The sequence below is a fragment of the Symphalangus syndactylus genome, chromosome 18 (assembly GCF_028878055.3).
Source record: "Symphalangus syndactylus isolate Jambi chromosome 18, NHGRI_mSymSyn1-v2.1_pri, whole genome shotgun sequence".
NCBI classification, from domain to species: domain Eukaryota; kingdom Metazoa; phylum Chordata; class Mammalia; order Primates; family Hylobatidae; genus Symphalangus; species Symphalangus syndactylus.
In genome coordinates, this window is record NC_072440.2 from 79840100 (window position 1) to 79861135 (window position 21036).

The 21036-nt window shown below is 37.6% G+C and overlaps 1 protein-coding gene across 1 annotated transcript in view; it reads right to left on the reverse strand.

Annotated features, from left to right (window-relative positions):
• Positions 1-4525: 4525 nt before the first annotated feature.
• The window catches only part of YIPF4 (Yip1 domain family member 4), a 30594-nt gene continuing 14083 nt past the window's right edge, over positions 4526-21036 (reverse strand). Inside the window, exons 2-6 of the mRNA XM_055253570.2 lie at positions 19469-19622; positions 17764-17935; positions 13854-13931; positions 10663-10776; positions 4526-6432 (exon numbers count right to left, since the gene is read on the reverse strand). Of these exons, the coding sequence (XP_055109545.2) occupies positions 6295-6432; positions 10663-10776; positions 13854-13931; positions 17764-17935; positions 19469-19622 (656 nt within the window). The 3' untranslated portion in view covers positions 4526-6294. The remainder of the gene's footprint in view (positions 6433-10662; positions 10777-13853; positions 13932-17763; positions 17936-19468; positions 19623-21036) is intronic.

Sequence of the window (21036 nt, forward strand, 5' to 3'; positions counted from 1 at the left end):
TTTTAATAAAAATTGCTCAGTGGCAAATATTACAGAAAAACCAAGGTTTTTATTCTTGATAAACTTAACTTACTGATGGTCTAGTGTTAACAAAATTATTACAGGTGGGAATGCTTCCTTTTTTCATAAGTATTAACAACTTGTATATACACTAATTACAACTTCAAAATATTTTACACAAATACTCTTTCATATTAGTATCTAACTTAATTATCTCAGCAACAGCATTAGTATAGCATGGACTACTATAAACCAAATATCTTCAAAGTAAAAACTTCCAAATATCTTGCTGAAAACAGAAAAGTTGAAACCAGGATACTGCCAATATAAAATGTAAAGTAGGGAAACGTTTTACTACTGCCATCTTCCCTATATTCTTTCTCTAATGTAACCTCCAAACTGCAACCTCGGCATATCAAAAGAATTTTCAAGGAGAAAACTAATCCTAAGTTTCATGTTTAATAACATATGCCTTGTATAGGGAACCTTCTCTTAACCATTTTTTATATCACTGCAACCCAGAAAGACGGTTTGGTCTAAAATTTTCACCAGTTTGTTATAAATAAAATATATTCCTAAGTAGAACTTTCTTCAGAAAGTATTTTTTTCAGAGACAAGGTCTTACTATGTTGCCCAGGCTGGAGTGCAGTGGTGATTCACAGGCACGATCCCACAACCCATCAGCATGGAAGTTTTGATGTATTGTAGTGCAAAAATGTAAGAATGTCCAGCTTTTTTGATGTCGAAGTTGTAATTTAGGGATTTACTTGAAGAATGTCAAGAGATTCTCAAACACACAAAATACTGCTAGGAAATTACAGTTGAACCTTGAACACCACAAATTTGAATAGTGCGGGTCAACTTTTATGCAATTTTTACATTTTTTTTTTTCTTTTTTGAGACAGGGTCTCACTCTGTCACTCAGGCTGGCATGCAGTGGTGTGATCACGGCTCACTGCAGCCTCAACCTCCCAGGCTCAAGCAATCCTCCTGCCTCACAGCCTCCTGAGTAGCTGGGACCACAGGCAGGTGCCACATGCCCAGCTAATTTTTCTTTTGTAGAGATGGGGTCTCACTACGTTAACCAGGCTGGTTTTGAACTCCTGGCCACAAAACAGTCCTCCCGCCTCAGCCTTCCAAAGTGCTGGGATTACAGGTATGAGATACTGTACCCAGGCATACAAACAATTTTTTTTTCCCAAACTAGGATTGAAAATACAGTACTGTCAGGATGCAAAACCCATATAAATGATAGGCCTACTTTTTGTATACTTGGATTCTGCAGGGAAGACTGTGGTACTTGAGTATGGGTGGAATTTGGTATGCAGTGGTTCTGGTACCAACCCCCTTCGTATACAGAGGAACAACTGTATACAAATGAGGAATGGAGCACTTCTAATTCAGGGTATTTTCTAAATTAAAGTATTATTATGATTTTTTAGAGGCAGGATCTCACTATCTTGCCCAGGCTGGTCTCCAACTCCTGGGTTCAAGCAATCCTCCTGCCTTGGCCTCCCAAAGTTCTGGGATTACAGGCATGAGCCACCGTGTCTGGCTGTCATTCAATTTTTAAAGGGAAATTTAAAAATAGTATAAGGCTCAAAGGTTCAATTAAAGAAACCATTTACGAAGGAGAATAATAAAACAATATTACTTTGGGTACATATGTCAGTGCAGAGAATTGGTGAGGGTGATTTTTAGCTCTGTTAAGACTTGTTTCAGAATGCCATATCAGTCTGAAAGAATCATATGAAAGTAAGATATTATTTTAAAAACAAAAGTGCCGGGCATGGTGGCTTAAGCCTGTAATCCCAGCACTTTGGGAGGCGAAGGCGGGTGGATCACCTGAGGTCAGGAGTTTAAGACCAGCCTGGCCAACATGGTGAAACCCTGTCTCCATTAAAAATAAAAAAAGTTAGCTGGGCGTGGTGGCGGGCACCGGTAATCCTAGCTACTAGGGAGGCTGAGTCACAAGAATTGCTTGAACCCAGGAATCAGAGGTTGCAGTGAGCTGAGATTGCGCCACACACTCCAGCCTGGGTGAGAGAGCAAGATTCCGTCTCCAAAAAAAAAAAAAAAAGTGTCACAATTCCCTAAAGCCTAAAACTGGCTAAAATGTGCACTAACAAAAATGAATACTTAAAAGTATTCAACTAGTTTTGCTGACTATGAAAAATATTTTTATTAAGTTGTAGAAGCATTATTTTATTCAATATTTTGTTACATCAAAAAATTTTTAAATGACTAAATTTTAAACAATACTTAAACATATTTACTTCATATTTTAATTCAATGCAAATTTTCACTAATTTAGAAGTCTATGTTAATACAGATTGAGTATACCCTTTCCAAAATGCTTGGGACCAGAGTTTCTCAGGTTTCAGACTTTTTCATATTTTGGAATATGTGCAGAAATACACAGTGGTTGAGCTTTCCTAATCCAAAAATCTGAAATGCAAAATGCTCCCATGAACATTTCCTTTAAAGTGTCACATCGGCACTCAAAAATGTTCTTATCTGAAGCATTCTGAATTTTGGATTGGGGTGCTCAATGGCTATATGAGTATTTGGGGAATTCCTTGAAATTGACACATTATTACATATAAAACTGTCTTATAGACCTTAGAAATAAGGTTTTACAATGGTTTATAAACTTTACAAATCTTCCCAAACTACTTTTTAAAAAACAATGCTTAATTATATAGACTTTGATTTTTTTTTGAGACGGAGTCTCACTCTGTCACTTAGGCTGGAGTGCAGTGACACGATCTTGGCTCACTGCAACCTCTGCCTCCCGGGTTCAAGCGATTCTCCTGCCTCAGCCTCCCAAGTAGCTGGGACTACAGGCGCCCACCACCACACCTGGCTAATATTTGGTAGTTTTAGTAGAGACGGGGTTTCACCGTGTTAGCCAGGATGGTCTCGATCTCCTGATCTCGTGATCTGCCCACCTCGGCCTCCCAAAGTGCTGGGATTACAGGCGTGAGCCACCGCGCCTGGCCAGATTTTGATTTTTAATCAAAATCTCAATTATTTTACAGTCAACTTGAAACAGAAGCAAGCATGTCTCCTACTTATTTTTTGGAGGATTACCATTCATCAGGAGTACTACAACTGGTAACACTTAAAACACACATATTTACTCACACACAACTAGAAGAGACATAGGATTATCTGGCCAATTCTGTTTTTTTTTTTGTTTGTTTTGTTTTGTATTTTGTGTTTTTCTTGAGATGGAGTTTCACTCCTGTTGCCCAGGCTGGAGTGCAATGGCGTGATCTCAGCTCACCGCAATCTCTGCCTCCTGGGTTCAAGCAATTCTCCTGTCTCAGCTTCCCAAGTAGCTGAGATTACAGGCATGCACCACCACACCTGGCTAATTTTGTATTCTTAGCAGAGATGGGGTTTCTCCATGTTAGTCAGGCTGGTCTCAAACTCCCGACCTCAGGTGATCCACCTGCCTTGGCCTCCCAAACTGCTGGGATTACAGGCGTGAGCCACCGCGCCCAGCCTGTTTTAAAAATTCTAATGAACTGGCCTGGGGCGGTGGCTGACACCTGTAATCCCAGCACTTTGGGAGGCCAAGGCAGGCAGATCACGAGGTCAGGAGATCGAGACCATCCTGGCTAACACGGTGAAACCCCATCTCTACTAAAAATACAAAAAATTAGCCAGGTGTGGTGGCGGGCACCCGTAAGTCCCAGCTACTCGGGAGGCTAAGGCAGAAGAATGGTGCAAACCTGGGAGGCAGAGCTTGCAGTGAGCCAAGATCGCGCCATTGCACTCCAGCTTGGGTGACAGAGTGAGACTCTGTCTCAAACAACAACAAAATTCTAATTAATAATTAGGTTGGAAATCATTATTTAAAAAATTAGTTATGACTCAGAAAATATTATTATATAAAAATTAAAGGAGAGGACACTGTTAGGGTCATCTTACCATTATTATCCATAGCAGTACTGTGTCTTGCACACATCTACAAATCATGGTTTTTTTGTTTTTTGAGAGTCTTGCTCTGTTGCCCAGGCTGGAGTGCAATGGCACAATCTTGGCTCACTGCAACCTCCACCTCCAAGGGTTCAAGCTATTCTCCCTGCCTCAGCCTCCTGAGTAGCTGGGATTATACAGGCACCTGCCACCACGCCCGGCTAATTTTTGTATTTTTAGTAGAGACGGGATTTCGCCATGTTGGGCAGGCTGGTCTCCTGACTCAAGCTGCTCATCCATTTTGGCCTCCCAAAGTGCTGGGATTACAGACGTGAGCCACTGTGCCTGGCCTAGAAATCCTGTTTTTAAACTGACAATCTGTTCTAACTACTTTGCTCATTAGCACGCGAAAATGATACTGGTTGAGTTCGAAACATTGTAATTTGTATTTATAGAAACCCTAAGTAAGATAGTTCCCAAGATTAAATGCTATTTTAAAACACTTTTTAGAACAAAAATACCTCATTTTATCTTATATCATTAGGAGTAAACATGATCCATATAAGTGATTTTTAAAATTCATACCTTAAAGCAATAATAGTTTTAAAAAATTAAACCATTTTTTAATAGAGGTGATCTTAAAATACCTTCATTTATTGCCTTGTAAAATTCTACCTCCTGGTCCTGACCACCAAGCTTTTTGTGAAAGATTCCAGGGTCAACACTATGAATGTCAAATATTATAATCTATTATAACAAAGTATTAACCTCAGCAATTTCTTAAGTGTAAAAAATGTTTATCTTACAGTTGCTGCTTCTGTAGGCATAGACATTTCCTGATTACTTCACATTATTCTAACTTCTAGAAGTCCTATCCCTCTGGTGCTTCTCACCTGTTTTTAAAAAAATCAGTACATGTAATTTTCTACATTATTCTAGCTCAAAGGTGCTCCACACTTTTTCTGCAGCTTAAAATAAGTTTTTCTTTCTTTCCTTTTGGGATTAGGGGAAAGGAAGACGGGTGGGCTTGATAACACGCTCATTTGTAGCTTTGCTTCAGAAGTGCTGGATATTTCCTGATGGGTAAGTTTGCTAAAGAAATACATACCAAGAGGTCGCCATGTTGTCATACTGAGGACAGCAGGAAACTCTTCCAGGTGAGACCAGAAAGGATAATACAATAATTTGCTAATAGTTAACAGACATTTGCTATTTTATGGACATAAATAAAATGATTTACCTACTTTACAAAGCAATGTTAACTACAGGTGTATCTAAAAACCTATGAAATTATTTGCAACAAATATTTCACTGATAAAAATTTCTTAACAGTTCCCTTAGCAAAAACTGTACATTTGTTAGTACCTGATACTTGTTAAAATATCAAGTAATACAGGACATGGTGCTATAAAACAAAACACACAACTGGGAAGTATTTTATTTTTTTCTACTTCATATAACATTGTTCAAGACCACAAGATTTTAAAGGTCTCTTTCCGCAACTTTAATGATTTAGAAGTACCACTTAAAAATATTTACTGATGCTGTAAATATTACTGTTTTTGTACATAGTAATGATTTTAATGAATGCCATATCCATTATACCTCTTGCTCCTTTGGTCAGAAAGATAAACAGAAACTTTAAATCAGATGCTCGGACATTCAAAAAGGTTTTGAAAAGTATACCCAAACAAACCAAATATATATCAGCAACTATTAAAATCAGTTTTAGTAGTTATTAAGAATTCTTAACAAGGAAGTATTGAAGCATGTGTGAGATTTTAAAAATTATATACAATTTAAAAAAAAATTTAAATTTTTAAATAAAAAAGATTAATGGCCAAATTAAAAAAAGTTTGTGCATCAGATTTAATATCTTAATGTTTATCAGAAATATATTTTGTGAGTAAGAATTATTTCATAAATATATATGTATAAATATAAATATATATCTGCAGGATCTGTGATGCTGGAGAAAATATTTTGAAGAAAAAAATTGCACTTTTGATTATCAGGATATTGTCAAATTTACCCTTCAAGTGAAATATAATTACCAATCCAGGTGCTTTTGGCACAAGTTTTTAGGTGAATATCAACACAATCTTAAAAACACCATGCTTTTGTATTTTATTCACTGGAATATGGAGAATCAAACAGAATTTAAAATTCTGACCCAAAAATCCAGATAACTGCAATTGCTTAATTGAATACAAAAAAAAAATTGTTTTAAAAAGCGCTTAAACTTCCCTTTCCATCTGGAACATGTAAAATTTTGCCAGCAACAGGTTTTCTCCAATTCCTTCAGCAAGAATTCCCAGCCTACACACAAATGTAACACCATCTTTTTCTATTCACGTATAACTTGGATCACACACCAGTATATAATGACAAAAAATAAATGTATAATAAAAAGATTGGATAAATCAGAAGAGGCTTTTTGGTCTTGAATTCTTCACCCACTAACAATGAAGCAGCACTGTAGGCAGCCCAAAACACACCAAACAGCTTTAAAAAAAGGAAAAAAGACAAAAGGCAGCATATTAGCAAGTCAATTAACTTTTTGGATCTCAAAGAGTAAAAATGGTGTTTACAATATTTTTAAAAAATCAACAACCAATTTTGGTAAATAGTAAAACTTGTTACAAATGTTAAAAACTTATTAAGAATCACTTGGGGTGCCTATTAAAAAGAGGCTTGGGGGACTCTCTAGTTCTGTTGAATTATAACTTATTATTTGTTTCTTTTTCTTTGAGTTATAATTTCTAAGGGAAGGATCTAGTTATCAGTATTTTAAATAAGTTCCCTGGTGATTATGATTAGGCAACTTTTGAAAAAACTATTATTATACCAAATTACTGAGAGAAAACTAATTCCTGCAAAGTAGGAAAATTTCCTTTTTTTCCTTCTAAATAAGAAAATCGATTAAGTAAACATTTTATACGATATTTATTAAGTCTTAATATTTATTAAGTTTTTTCCCAGGAATAGGTAGAAATACAGGGTTGAATAAAAAGGAGATAAAAAGATCACATTTTGTCAAGAGTTTAAATAAAGTATACTATAGTTTTTGGATCACACACACACATACTTTTAAATTATTTCTACTGGAAACTTACGCAATACTTATTGATGTAGTCACCTAACACATTTTATAGCATAAAATTAAGGAAAAACTTCAAGGGAAATCAGGGAAACTCTAATAGGAACAGACCTGGCACAAGGCAGAGTTTCTAAACCTTGCAATATTGACATTTTAGGCTGCATACTTCTTGGCTGTGGGGAGCTATCCTGTGCATTGTAGGATGGTTAGCAGCATCCCTGCCCTCTACACACTATATACTAGTAACGCTCCTCAAAAATGCCTCCAGATGTTGACAAATGTCCCCTGGGGGACAAAATCGACCTCAGTTGAGAATCACTGGTATACAGGTAAAAAATAAATATTGGCAAACTTATTAAAAATGTATTTGGTCTGGTCCAGCTTTCCACTTGGTTTGTTGAACTTCAAAAAAAAAAAAGTAACCCTACGAAATAATTCAAACATACACAAAAGTACAGGGAAATATATAAAATAAAATTTGATCAAATTGCATTTGTATTTCATGATTAGATTTTTTTCATTATAAATGGTTAAAGAGTGGTAAGTATTACGAGATTTAATGTTAAATAAAATCAGTGCACTTAAACTATATACTCTAATGCTAGAGTTTACTGATTAGTTTCGTATCATATTTCTCAGCAAACCTCAGACTGAAATAAGAAACGTGAAATAGCTCACTACTCACAGAAGATTAAGTGATCAGGAAAAAAATTGTGGCAAAGAATAATCTGAAGTTTAAAAACAATTTTACTCTAAATTTTTAATGATATAAAAAACTTTTCCATTTTATAATACATTTATATGTTGTATAAAGAATATTAAGGTCCAACTTTAAGATAACTATATGATTAAAAATGACCACAGAACAATAGTTTTAACTATTTTGGGAGTAGTCTCAGAAACAAGCTTAACCCAAGTGAGAAAACACACACCAGGAAATGATCGTGAGTGAGTGGTATGTTCACTAAGGCTGGAATAGGAATAATTAAATGTCTGCTGCAACGTTAAGACTTTAAGTTCTAATAATGTCAATTTCAAAAAAAGATTTTAGGGTTATACTGAAGAGGAAAACAAGGTATCTTTAGTCTCTAAAGTATTTAAACACAAAGATGATCTCAAAATATTATAATTTGGGTTTTTATTGAGAGAAGGTCTCACTGTCGCCTACACTGGAGTACAATGGTATGATCACCGCTCACTGCAGCCTTGACCACTTGGGCTCAGGCAGTCCTCCCATCTCAGCCTCCTGAGTAGCTAGGACTAACAGGTACATGCCACCATGCCCAGCTAATTTTTGTATTATTGGAGAAATGGTTGAGTCTCGAACTGGGCTCAACTGATCCACCTGCCTCGGCCTGCCAAACTGCTGGGATTTACAACAGTAAGCCACCATACCTGGCCTATTTTATAATATTTGTAGTAACAACAGCTTGAGTGCCTACTCTGTGCCAAGCACTGTACTAGGCAGAGACAGGGTCTCACTCTGTCACCTAGGCTGGAGTGCAGTGGTGCAATCATGGCTCACTATAGCCACGGCCTCATGGGCCCAAGCAATCCTCCCACCTCAGCCTCCCAAGGAACTGGGACCACAGGTACCCGCCACCACACCTGGCTAAATTTTGTAGAGATGGAGTTTCACCATGTTGCCCAGGCTGACTGATCTCAAACTCCTGAGCTCAAGTAATCCACCCGCCTCAGCCTCCCAAAGTGCTGGGATTATAGGCGGTAGCCACCATGCCTGATCAGCATTATATATAAACTCTTTGTAATGAACCCTAAAATATAGTTAAGTTTACCATTGTTAAGAACAAACTGAGGGTAAGAAAAGTTAAGATACCTGGGAAGACCAGACAGCAAGTAAGTGGCAGAACCAGGGTTTGAATTTAGAACTGATTAGTTCCAAAAACCACATACTTTCAATACCCAATGCTTATTATCAGTATCAGCTTATAGTTTCCAAATTCTAAAAGGAATCATTATTTCTTTTATACTGAAATTAGTAATAATTTCAAGTGGCTCAGCTACTTAAAAACAAATACTTTCATGTGGAAGCTACATAACAGCAGTTCTGAAAGTCACAGTCTTTAAAAGTTGTTCTCCATAAAGAACAAAATTATATTCACTGTGTAATATACATATATGTGTCAAAGCAGTCATTTATTTCCCAAAGTTGTTCAACATTAATAAATTCCAATGTTGAGGTTACATTACTATTTATTAATACTTTTATCAGTAAATATTTAAATGTATGTACATATGTTGATATAAATAACACAAAGAAGTCCTGATCTCTGCATTACAGAAAATCCAATTTATTAGAACCACATCTATCATATTTGATAGGAAAGTTACTATTCAAACAAGAGTAGCAGTTACTAAATAAATGTCCAGTGGAATTTTAAATATCCCCCTCAAAATCTGTCAGATGAACTCGTATTATAAATATAGAAAATACATTTTATTTATTTTTATTTTTTTTGAGACAGAATCTCGCTCTTTTGCCCAGGCCGGAGTGCAGTGGCGCTATCTCGGCTCACTGCAAGCTCCGCCTCCTGGGTTCACGCCATTTTCCTGCCTCAGCCTCCCGAGTAGCTGGGACTACAGGTGCCCGCCACCACACCCGGCTAATTTTTTGTATTTTTTTTTTTTAGTAGAGACGGGGTTTCACCATGTTAGCCAGGATGGTCTCGATCTCCTGACCTCGTGATCCATCCGCCTCGGCCTCCCAAAGTGCTGGGATTACAGGCGTGAGCCACCGTGCCTGGCCAAATATAGAAAATAAATTTTAAATCCAACATTTAAAAAATGCTGACCAGCCAGGAGCAGTGGCTCATGCTTTTAATCCCAGCACTTTGGGAGGCTGAGGCAGGTGGATCACAAGGTCAGGAGTTTAGAGGCCAGCCTGGCCAATATGGTGAAACCCTGTCTCTACTGAAAACACAAAAATTAGCTAGGTGTGGTGGTGCACACCTGTAGTCCCAGCTACACGAGAGGCTGAGGCAGAAGAATGGCTTGAACTCAGGAGGCAGAGGTTACAGTGAGCTGAGATCACGCCACTGCACTCCAGCCTGGGCGAGAGAGCAAGACTCCATCTCAAAAAAAAAAAAAAAAAAAAGCTGACCAGGCCAGGTGTGGTGGCGCTCATGCCCGTAATCCCAGCACTTTGGGAGGCCGAGGCAGGCAGATCACCTGAGGTCAGGAGTTCAAGACCAGTCTGGCCAACATGGTGAAACCCCAACTCTACTAAAAAAAAAAATTAGCCAGGCATGGTGGTGGCACACACATGTAGTCCCAGCTACTAGGGAGGCTGAGGCAGGAGAATCACATGAACCTGGGAGGCACTCCAGCCTTGGTGACAGAGCAAGACTCCAAAAAAGAAAAAAAAAATCTGACTATAATATCCTGAAACCTGATTTGCTCTTTGTTTTTTCCCCCAGACAAACGGTAATATCTGGTGATTAAAAAGGAAGAAAATCAAAGAAATATAACTGGTAAAATCAGTAAGGAAGGTCACTTTCAAAATACTACCAACTGTTTGATAAAGAGTTTTATATCACAATATTCCTAGCTAGAGACCTAGTATACTTCTGACATTGGAAAACAGTAAACTATGTAATACATAATCCTTAACTTACTTTTATAAGTGTAGACACCACTTCAAATGATCCAACCACCAAAAGTATAGGGGCTATTACAATGAGAGGAAGTAATGAATATCCTATAACTCCAAGGACTTGGCCATATGCAACCTGTGAATTTTGAAAATTTCAAATACATATCATTGAAATCAAGATACTCATTTTAATCAAAATTGAACACTATATATACCTTGCTGTATTCAAATAAATGTGAGCATTAAGAAGAAATCATAAACTATTATACTCATTATTTCAAAATATCATATAGTCTCCCATGTTCCTGAGCAGTCTCACCAACCAACATGGTTTAATTAAAATAAATTGCTGATAATATCCAAATCTACATTTCCAGCATTTACCTCTCTCTTGAGTTTCATACTACCTTCAGTATATCTCTACCTTACGTTTTGTCACTACTTCCCCTAAATTGTAGAATTATTTAAAGGGACTACAACCATCCCATTCAGATGAAAAATCCAAGGTTTAGAGAATCTAGATGTTACCAATGCAGACCAGAAGGAAAGGGAAGGCAGCCAGGAGAGACTGAAGAGAAAAATATTTTTTAGTGACTACTTTATGCCAAGTTCTGTGATAGGGCTTCACATGCTGTGGAGAGCAAATGAAATAACAACCCTATGAAATATAGGCATTATTGTCCCTATTGTGAAGAAATTGATTCTTAGAAACAGTGCTTTGCTCAGGAAAGCAAAGCTAGTAAGGTGTCAGTGTTCAAAAATTAAAATCTAGGCCCCTAAACTCCTACATCAACATTCTTGAATTACCAAAAAACGTAATGATATATATTTTCATATAAATATTATACTAGGTTTTGTCTAGGACATAAGAAATAATATATAAACAAATATACTTAAAGTGTCTATTATAATTATTTTAAATTTCCATATGCAGAGTAAAAAGGTTTCACAGATGTTATTCTAAATTTATTCAAGAGTTTTATTAAGATACTCGATTGAACATATATTCTAATATCATTCACTTCTGAAACTGAAAATAGAAGGGAAAAAAGAAACTCTTTTTTTTTTTTTTTTTTTAAGACGGAGTCTCCCTCTGTCTCCCAGACTGGAGTGCAGTGGCACGATCTTGGCTTACCGCAACCTCCGCCTCCTGGGTTCAAGAGATTCTTCTGCCTCGGCCTCCTGAGTAGCTGGGACTATAGGCGCGTGCCACCACGCCCGGCTAATTTTTTTTTTTTCTGAGACGGAGTTTCGCTCTTGTTGCCCAGGCTAAAGTGCAATGTTGCGATAATGGCTCACCGCATCCTCCACCTCCCAGGTTCAAGCAATTCTCCTGCCTCAGCCTCCCGAGTAGCTGCGATTGCAGACATGTGCCACCACATCCGGCTAATTTCGTATTTTTAGTAGAGATGGGGTTTCTCCATGTTGGACAGGCTGGTCTCAAACTCCCAACCTCAGGTGATCCACACGCCCCGGGCTCCCAAAGTGCTGGGATGACAGGCGTGAGCTACCGTGCCCAGCAATTTTTGTATTTTTAGTAGAGACGGGGTTTCACCACACTGGCCAGGCTAAAACAAACAAAAAAACACTACTCCTGGGCTCAAGTGATCCTCCTGCCTCAGCGTCCCAAGTAGCTGGGACTACAGGCATGCGCCAGCACACCCAGCTCAAAACTCCTTATTTATTTAATTTATTTATTTTTAAGACAAGATTTCACCGTCGGCCAGGCTAGAGTGTAGTGGCATGAACACAGCTCAGCTCACCACAGCCATAATCCCTCAGGCTCAGGCAAGTCTCCTGCCTCAGTCCCTAGTGGCTGGGACCACAGGCACACACCGCTATGCCTGGATAATTTTTAAAGAGATAGGGTCTCCCTACGTTGCCCAGGCTGGTCTTGGAACTCCTGGGCACAAGTGATCCTCCTGCGTCAGCCTCCCAAAGTGCTGGGACTACAGGTATGAGCCACGGCGCCCAGCCCCCTTGAGTTCTGGTGTGATATCAGAGAATATTCACCATCATCTGAAAAGGTTATTAAAATACTCTCCCTTTTCAATTATATACCTGTATAAAGCCTTATTTTCTTCAGATACTTTAGCTAGAACAATATATCTTAACAGATTGAATGGAAAAAGCATGTATTAGAATCCAATTTCCATTCAGCCAGACATTAAAGCTACTTACAAAAATGTAAAATAATGCTACTCTTCTAACTCTTTTGTTTTGGAAAATATGGTTATTTTTCTTTAAATGTATTGTTTATGTTAAAATGTAGTTCGTTTATTGTTACAAATCTCTTTGGCAACCTGAGATCAAAAAGTTTGAGAATTTCTGTAAGCATAAATTCTGGCTGGGCACAGTGGTTCACACCTGTAATCCTAGCACTTTGCGAGGCTGAGGCAGATCACTTGAGATCGAGAGTTCGAGACCAGCTTGACCAACATGGTGAAACCCTATCTCTACTAAAAATACAAAAATTAGTTGGGCAGGGTGGCAGGTGCTTGTAATCCCAGCTACTTGGGATGCTAAGGCAGGAGAATTGCTTGAACCCAGGAGGTGGAAGTTGCAGTGAGCCAAGATTGTGCCACTGTACTCCAGCCTGGGTGATAGAGCAAGACTCCATCTCTAAATAAATAAATAAATAAATAAATAAATAAATAAATTTTGACTGGGCACAGTAGCTCACTCCTGTAATCCCAGCACTTTGGGAGGTCAAGGCGGGCGGATCGCTTGAGGTTGGGAGTTTGAGACTAGCCTGGCCAACATGGTGAAACCCTGTCTCTACTAAAAATTCAAAAATTAGCCAGGCACGGTGGCACATGTCTATAATCCCAGCTACTCAGAAGGCTGAGGCAGGAGAATCGGGAACCTGGGAGGCAGAGGTTGCAATGAGCCAAGATTGCCCCACTGCACTGCAGCAGGATGACAAAGCAAGATTCCATTTCAAATAAATAAATAAAAAATAAATAAATTACATGCTTCCCTAAAAGGCTGCAATTACTTCATAAATGGGACGGGATATTTTTCTTTTTCCTCATTTCTTGTACCATTTATTGAGTAAGCACAATACTAATATGTTGATCATCTTAAAGGAACTAGCATAAAGCAATTCTGGGACAAGAAACAGTTTCTTGTATAGCTAATGATGATATCTGCAGTATCAAAAACTAAGCTCACCATAAATAAGAAAGGTTATTTTCAAAATAAACTACTTACTTCTCCACCAAGAACTCTGGCCAGTAAGAAAATTGTTAGTGAACCAAATATCCAAATGGTTATAATCCATGAGACCACCTTAGGGGGAAAAATCATGCAATTAATATTTTTATACCAAATAAGCTGATAATTTTCCAGGAACTCAATTCTCTGCCATAAATGACAGTTTAGCATGCCCAATTTCAGGTCATAGAGAGGTTATGTGGGCTATCAGGTATTATTCCAAAACTTAATAAGAATACAATGTGTAATACAATTTTACATCCAAATTAAAATCTCAGCAATTATCAACTGCCTAAAGAAACCTCAGTATTTCAAAATCTATGATAAAAGATTATTGCAAAAAAAAAGTGTTTACTATCAACCCCCTGTCTCACAGCATCCCACAAGAAAAATTTATTTCTAAAGCAAGTTACCAATCTTCTCTGGAAGTCTTTAAAATTTATATTACATATTTATTCAAGTAATGGAATATGGAAGCCATTTCAGACAATTTTAACCCCTCAAACTTAGTGTAAAGATACATACATATATTTTGAAGCTGTCTGCTGGAATGGTCTAGAAATAATACCCCAGTAGCAACATAAGCACAGTTTTGCCCAGATACTGGTTTCTTTTATTATTTATTATTTTATTTATGTATTTATTTAATAGAGACGAGGTCTTGCTACGTTATTTGTTCATTTACTTATTTATTTAATAGAGACCAGGTCTCACTATGTTGCCCAGGCTGGTCTCGAACTCCTGAGCTCAAGAGATCCTCCTACCTCAGCCTCCCAAAGTGCTGGGATTACAGGAGTGAGCCACCATGACCAGCCCCAGCAACTGGTTTCTAAGTATCATTTCCTAATTAAAGGAAGTAGGACTTCTTAAAGAAATGGTTGGCCTGGCACAGTGGCTCACGCCTGTCATTCCAGCACTTTGGGAGGCTGAGGCAGGCAGATAACCTGAGGTCGGGAGTTCAAGACCAGCCTGACCAACATGGAGAAACCCTGTCTCTACTAAAAAAAAAATACAAAATTAGCCGGGCATGGTGGTGCATGCCTGTAATCCCAGCTATTCAGGAGGCTGAGGCTGGAGAATCACTTGAACCTGGGAGGCAGAGGTTGCAGTGAGCCAAGATTGCACCATTGCACTCCAGCCTGAGCGACAAGAGTGAAACTCCAACTCAAGAAAAAAAAAAAAAAAAAAAAAGAATGGTTGATTCCAAGGCTGGGGCAGGCAAAATACAAGATTAGCCCAGAACACTGTGTGAAGTAAGAAGGAAAGGAAGTACTCAAAAAAAGAATGAGATATGTTGAAACGAGACAGAACGCAAGCTGAAGGAGCTCCCAATGGTTAAAGCTTGAAAAATCTGAGCAATAAAATAAATTATGACAGTACTGGATTATAACTCAAATAAAATGAATGAGGGAAACAGAAAAATCATCATTCTGTAAACATTATAGTAATAATTACTGCATGCAAGATCCACCAATGGATGCTAAAATTAGTAGGCTAAAGTTAGATGAGAAACAGGATATTTGCATAGTTGCAAAGTACCTCCATAAGCTATTTATTAATTACGAAGAGAAAAATAGTAACTTTATACTGGAGAAATTGAACAGATACTACCCTATCACCTAACCAAGTGATCAAGGTTAACATCACCAGTTATAAGACATATCAGTATTACATACTCCCTGTTAGTATACAGAGAGCGGGACAATGTCACTTCTGTGATATTCTTGCCAAAAATGTATGATATTCTTGCCAAATCAAATCATGAGAAAACATCAAGCAAATCCAAAATGAGTGACATTCTATGATGGTATAGTAATCTTCTGTTTTTTGTGTTTTTTTTTTCCTTCGTTTTTTTCTTTGAGACTGAGTCTCGCTCTGGCACCCAGGCTGGAGTGCAGTGGCGCGATCTTGGCTCAACGCAACCTCCACCTCCCGGATTCAAGCAATTCTCTGCCTCAGCCTCCCGAGTAGCTGGGATTACAGGCGCCCGCTACCACGCCCAGCTAATTTTTGTATTTTTAGGAGAGATGGGGTTGACTTGACCTCATGATCCACCCGCCTCAGTCTGTAGGCATGAGCCCCTGCGCCCAGCCGTAATCTTCTGTTTTTAACCTTAGAACCCTTTGTTCAAATGAAAGATTATACAAAACAGATACAACTAGAGATGTTCTAGATGAAGAACCAGTGGTAGGTAGGAGACCAGAGTCCCCATTCACCTTCTTCAATGGTCTTTGCAACACTTTAACATAATATCTTATATAAACTACTAATCTAGTGTAAATATTAATAGGACTAGTATAGTAATGCACCAAGTATCTTGTGACGGAGAGATTATTCTGGATTACCTCGCTGGGCCCTAAATGTAGTAATAATTGTCCTTAAAAGATGAAAACTGAGGCTGGGCACAGTGGTTCACACCTGTAATCCCAGCACTTTGGGAGGCCAAGGTAGGCGGATCACCTGAGGTCAGGAGTTTGAGACCAGCCTGACCAACATAGTGAAACCCCCTCTCTACTAAAAATACAAAATTAGCTGAGGATAGTAGTGCATGTCTGTTATCCCAGCTATTTGGGAGGCTGACGCAGAAGAATCACTTGAACCCGGGAGGCAGAGAGTGCAGTGAGCTGAGATCGTGCCATTGCACTCCAGCCTGGGCAACAAGAGTGAAACTCTGTCTTAAAAAAAAAAAAAAAAAAGACGGAAACTGAAGGAGATTTAAGTACAATAGACGGGAAGGTAATGTGATCATGGAAACAGAGATCATAGTGATGCAGCCAGAAGCCAAGGAATGCTGGCAGCCTCTGGAAGTGAAAGAAACAAGCAGCAGATTCTGCCCTGGAGCTTCCATAGGAACCAGCTCTGTAGACATTTTGATCTTAGTACTTTAAGACTCATTTTGGACCTGTGACATCCAGAACTGTAAAATAACAAATCTGTATTATTTAAAACCACTAAGCTTGTAGCAGTTTATTAGAGCAGCCACTGGAAACTCATTCATTTCCAAATCCCTGTGGTAAACAGTAACTTTTTACCCCCTCAAAGCCTTAAACTTGGCATGAGAGAGTGATGTATATATGTTGTTTTGGTGATAAAGTATCTGAAAGTAGGACAAAGGGATTAAAATACCAGTAGTGGTATAAAAACAAATACTGATGGAATCCTTCTCACCATTCATTTAAAGTAATGGTCATTTTAAGAACAGAATTATGAGTGAATAAAAGGTAAGAAATATGAATATGAGTATTACATTTCAAACTGTTCATCTCTTGGGAACATCAGAAGGTACATGAGCAGCCCTTCTGGTGACTTCTGGTCAGCTGGAAGTGGTTCTATCCATTTACCCCAGTGTGCCATACAAATACTAATATTTTCTTTTCTTTTCTTTTTTTTTTTTGAAATGGAGTCTCACTCTGTCGCCAGGCTGGAGTGCAGTGGCACAATCTTGGCTCACTGCAACCTCTGCCTCCTGGGTTCAAGCGATTCTCCTGCCTCAGCTTCCCGAGTAGCTGGGATTACAGGCGTGCACCACCACACCCAGATACTTTTTTTGTAGTTTTAGTAGAGACAGGGTTTCACCATGTTGGCCAGGATGGTCTCAATCTCCTGACCTTGTGATCCACCCACCTTGGCCTCCCAAAGTGCTGGGATTACAGGTGTGAGCCACCACACCCGGCCACAAATACTAACACTTTCTATGTGAAGCATGATGTGGAAAAGTTTGAAAGCATTAATCTAAGGTAATCCTCACTTATTTAATTATGGACCGGTTTTAGGGATGAAGAAGTGAGAAATAATGGGTAAAGCATTTCTCAAACATAATATGGTATATTACAGTTAACATCTTATTATATTTAATTTTTGAAACTCTCAAAATATTTAGAATTTGTATAGAATAAGATATACTTACCCTAAACTGTCCATATAATGATATCATGGAAAAGAAAAGAACAACAGCCAGAGGACCCCAAAAGTCAGGATTGTCTCTCACCACTTGTCTATTAAAACCAAGTGATGGCATTGGCATCAAAACACATCGGATTTTGTAGTAAATATCCTTTAGATCGATGTCCAATTCTTCCCTATAATTTTAAAATAAAAATTCTCAAAAGGCACACATTTCTGAATAGTAAAACAATTGCAAAAAAAATTAAGAAAACTTTAAATAAGACAGTATGATCTCCATAGGTCAACAAAACATTTGCATTTGAAGTGCCACATTTCACTAATTCCAAGGTGTACATTTTTAACATTCCAACATCTCTAAATGTGGGATATATCTCAATCACTGGTGTCTTATAATCGTCAGCCTGGAGTGACGCCAAGTGTTTCTAATATTTACCTTTCCTTTTGCCAGTCTCCTGGAAGCACTATCAATTTAAGAAAACTTTAAGTAAAATTTTCTGCTTGCGACTTTTTGGGCCTAATTGATTGCAAACCCATATGAGAACCAGTGTGGGTTTTACATTCTCTGGGGAAATTGTTTCTTTCAACATCTTATCCACTGCCAAACTGAAGCAAACTTCCTTGCTCTCTTTGTGTTGTGGGTTATTTCTCATTCATCCTTACACTAATAAGGAGATAGCCCTTTGATGTCCCAGCTTTATGCTGTCTTATGCACCTTTCTGTTTAATTAATATGTAAAATAACTTCATCTTATAATCAATAGTGTCTTAGATTTGATGGTATATGGTTTGTTTCTCTGTTTTTGAGACAAGAGTCTTGCTTTTTCACCCAGGCTGGAGTGCAGTAGTGCAATTTCGGCTCACTGCAACCTCCGTCTCCTGGGTTCAAGCAATTCTCATGCCTCAGCCTCCCGAGCAGCTGGGACTACAGGCCCGTGCCACCACGCCTGGCTAATTTTTTTTTTTTTTGTATTTTTAGTAGAGATGGGGTTTCGCCACGTTGGCCAGGCTTGTCTTGAACTCCTAATATCAAGTGATCCGCACACCTCAGCCTCCCCACTGGGATTACTGGCGTGGGCCACTATGCCTGGCCAATATATGGTGTATTAACATGAAGAAACATAGGATGTTTCAGCACTTACTCTACTGATAATTAATACAAAGAAGAATCTGGAAATGCCTCAATTTTACAAAGCTATAGGTTCTTCTTTTCAAAATTATTCATTTCTTTACTTTTTTCTCCAGATAACCACAAAATTTCAGGTACTATAAAGAAAGTGAAAGCCTCTTTATATGTAGCTCTCCTCCCAGTGGTAGCTCTAGAATTTCTATATTGAAGAGATTTTGGAGTGGTAATCTTTCTGGAAATCTTAATTTGTTCGAACCTTAATTTCAACAGCAAGTACCTAAGAGCCTTGCTTTTTTAAATTGCATGATTACTTCAGATAGCTGACAGCCCAGGTAAGCTGGAGCAGACATACATGTGTGTGAGATACAGGATTACCATTCTTTTAATTTTTATCTTTTAATTGGTTAAAAAATATTCTCTCATTATTATTTTGGTTTTTAAAATTACTAGTAAAATTGACAATCGCTATGGCTTTTGACCAAAAAAGGTTAATGCTTTCTCTCTAAATAACAAGAAAGAATATAATCATCCCACAGACTAGCTCTAAAAGCCAAAAAATATATATTATTATTTTTACATACAAGAGTGGCTTGTTATCTTCAGGATCATCATCTTCAACTTCCAGAAGCCAGCCATACCCTCTTTGTCTCAGAAATGTAGTAGCTGTAGATTCTTTGATAAAATCTCCACCAAGATTTAATTTGACATCTGGTGATGCTATTGAACCACTGAGATCTTAGGAGAAAAGAGGACAAAATTATATAAACTAAGGTACAACATGTGAATCTTAACCAAAGTGAGCAGATATTCAACTAAAATAATTATCTTATGAAGATCTCTAAGAACATCTGCTATTGCATATAATCTTCAAATTTTATAGTTGATAGATATCTAAAAACCATCATTTATTTTATAAGAATAAAATGAAAGATGAAAGAAGTGGAAAAAAACATACAAAAGGTTTCACAGCTAATTAGCCAGACTGGTACCAGAATCTAGACTTAACAACTGTAATTCCTTAAAATTTCCATGGAAAATATATGCAAAATGTATTACATGACATCATTTTGGATTCCTTCATTCTTACACATATCATGTGCCTCAGAACAAAGTAACTGAATAAATTCTTTTCAGAGGCATTACATATGTATATATACAAACTATTAGACAATTTATTTGCTAAAGGAAATTTGTAGATAATTTTTCTCTACCTTTTCATGTATTTATTTATTCATATATTCTTTCATTTAAATCATCACACATCTATGCTAAGTGTTTCATATATTAATGCTTAGTTCTTGATAAGTCTGATGAGTAAGAGTCCCCTGTTATTTCAGCCAAAATTTCCCTTTTCTTCATATAATTACATCATTCATCTTTAGTTTTGGCAAAAATAAATAAAGGCTATGTTTTCTTTTTGTTTTTATTTTTTAGGTCGGCTCTAACAAGAGGTGAAGAGATTCAGTTATCCACATTAAAAAATAAATTCCATGTACAGTCTGCACAGTATCTCAGGGGTTACAGATAATCATGGTAGTACCAATGCCATGTTTTCTAGTTAAAAAAATGGAAATAGTTAAGGATTTGCCTGAGGTCACATAGGGATTAAAAAGAAAAAGCGCATTTGTAGGACCAGACAATATACATTAATAAACAACCATCAATACTATCAGTGCAAGTCACATGATTATAGTATTATTTCAGAAAAATACTTTTGGAAACAGCAAACCAGAACACTCCAACACAGACAGATACTTCTCTGGAGATCATGTCCAACCAATACCAAAGTTAGCTTCCTTAAAAAACAAAAAACCGTTTTTCATATACAGTACAAAGAGCTTAATCTGCACAATATTCTATGAGTCACATCCTGGTCGGCTTATGACAACTCCCGCAATTAAGTCTGACAAACGTTTACATTCTGAAGCTAAGTCCCAGCTTAGCTACTAACTGATACAGCAAATTATTCATGTTTTCTGGGCCCTAGTTTCCTATTCAAAGTTCTTTCCAGGTTAAACATTATATAATTCTAAAAAGTTTTTATAAAGGAGCTCACTCAGAGATAAAATATAAGTAGATTTGAATTCACCACTTAAGGTTTAAAATAATCCCTGTACATGTTATCATATAATGGCATAGTGAAAATATT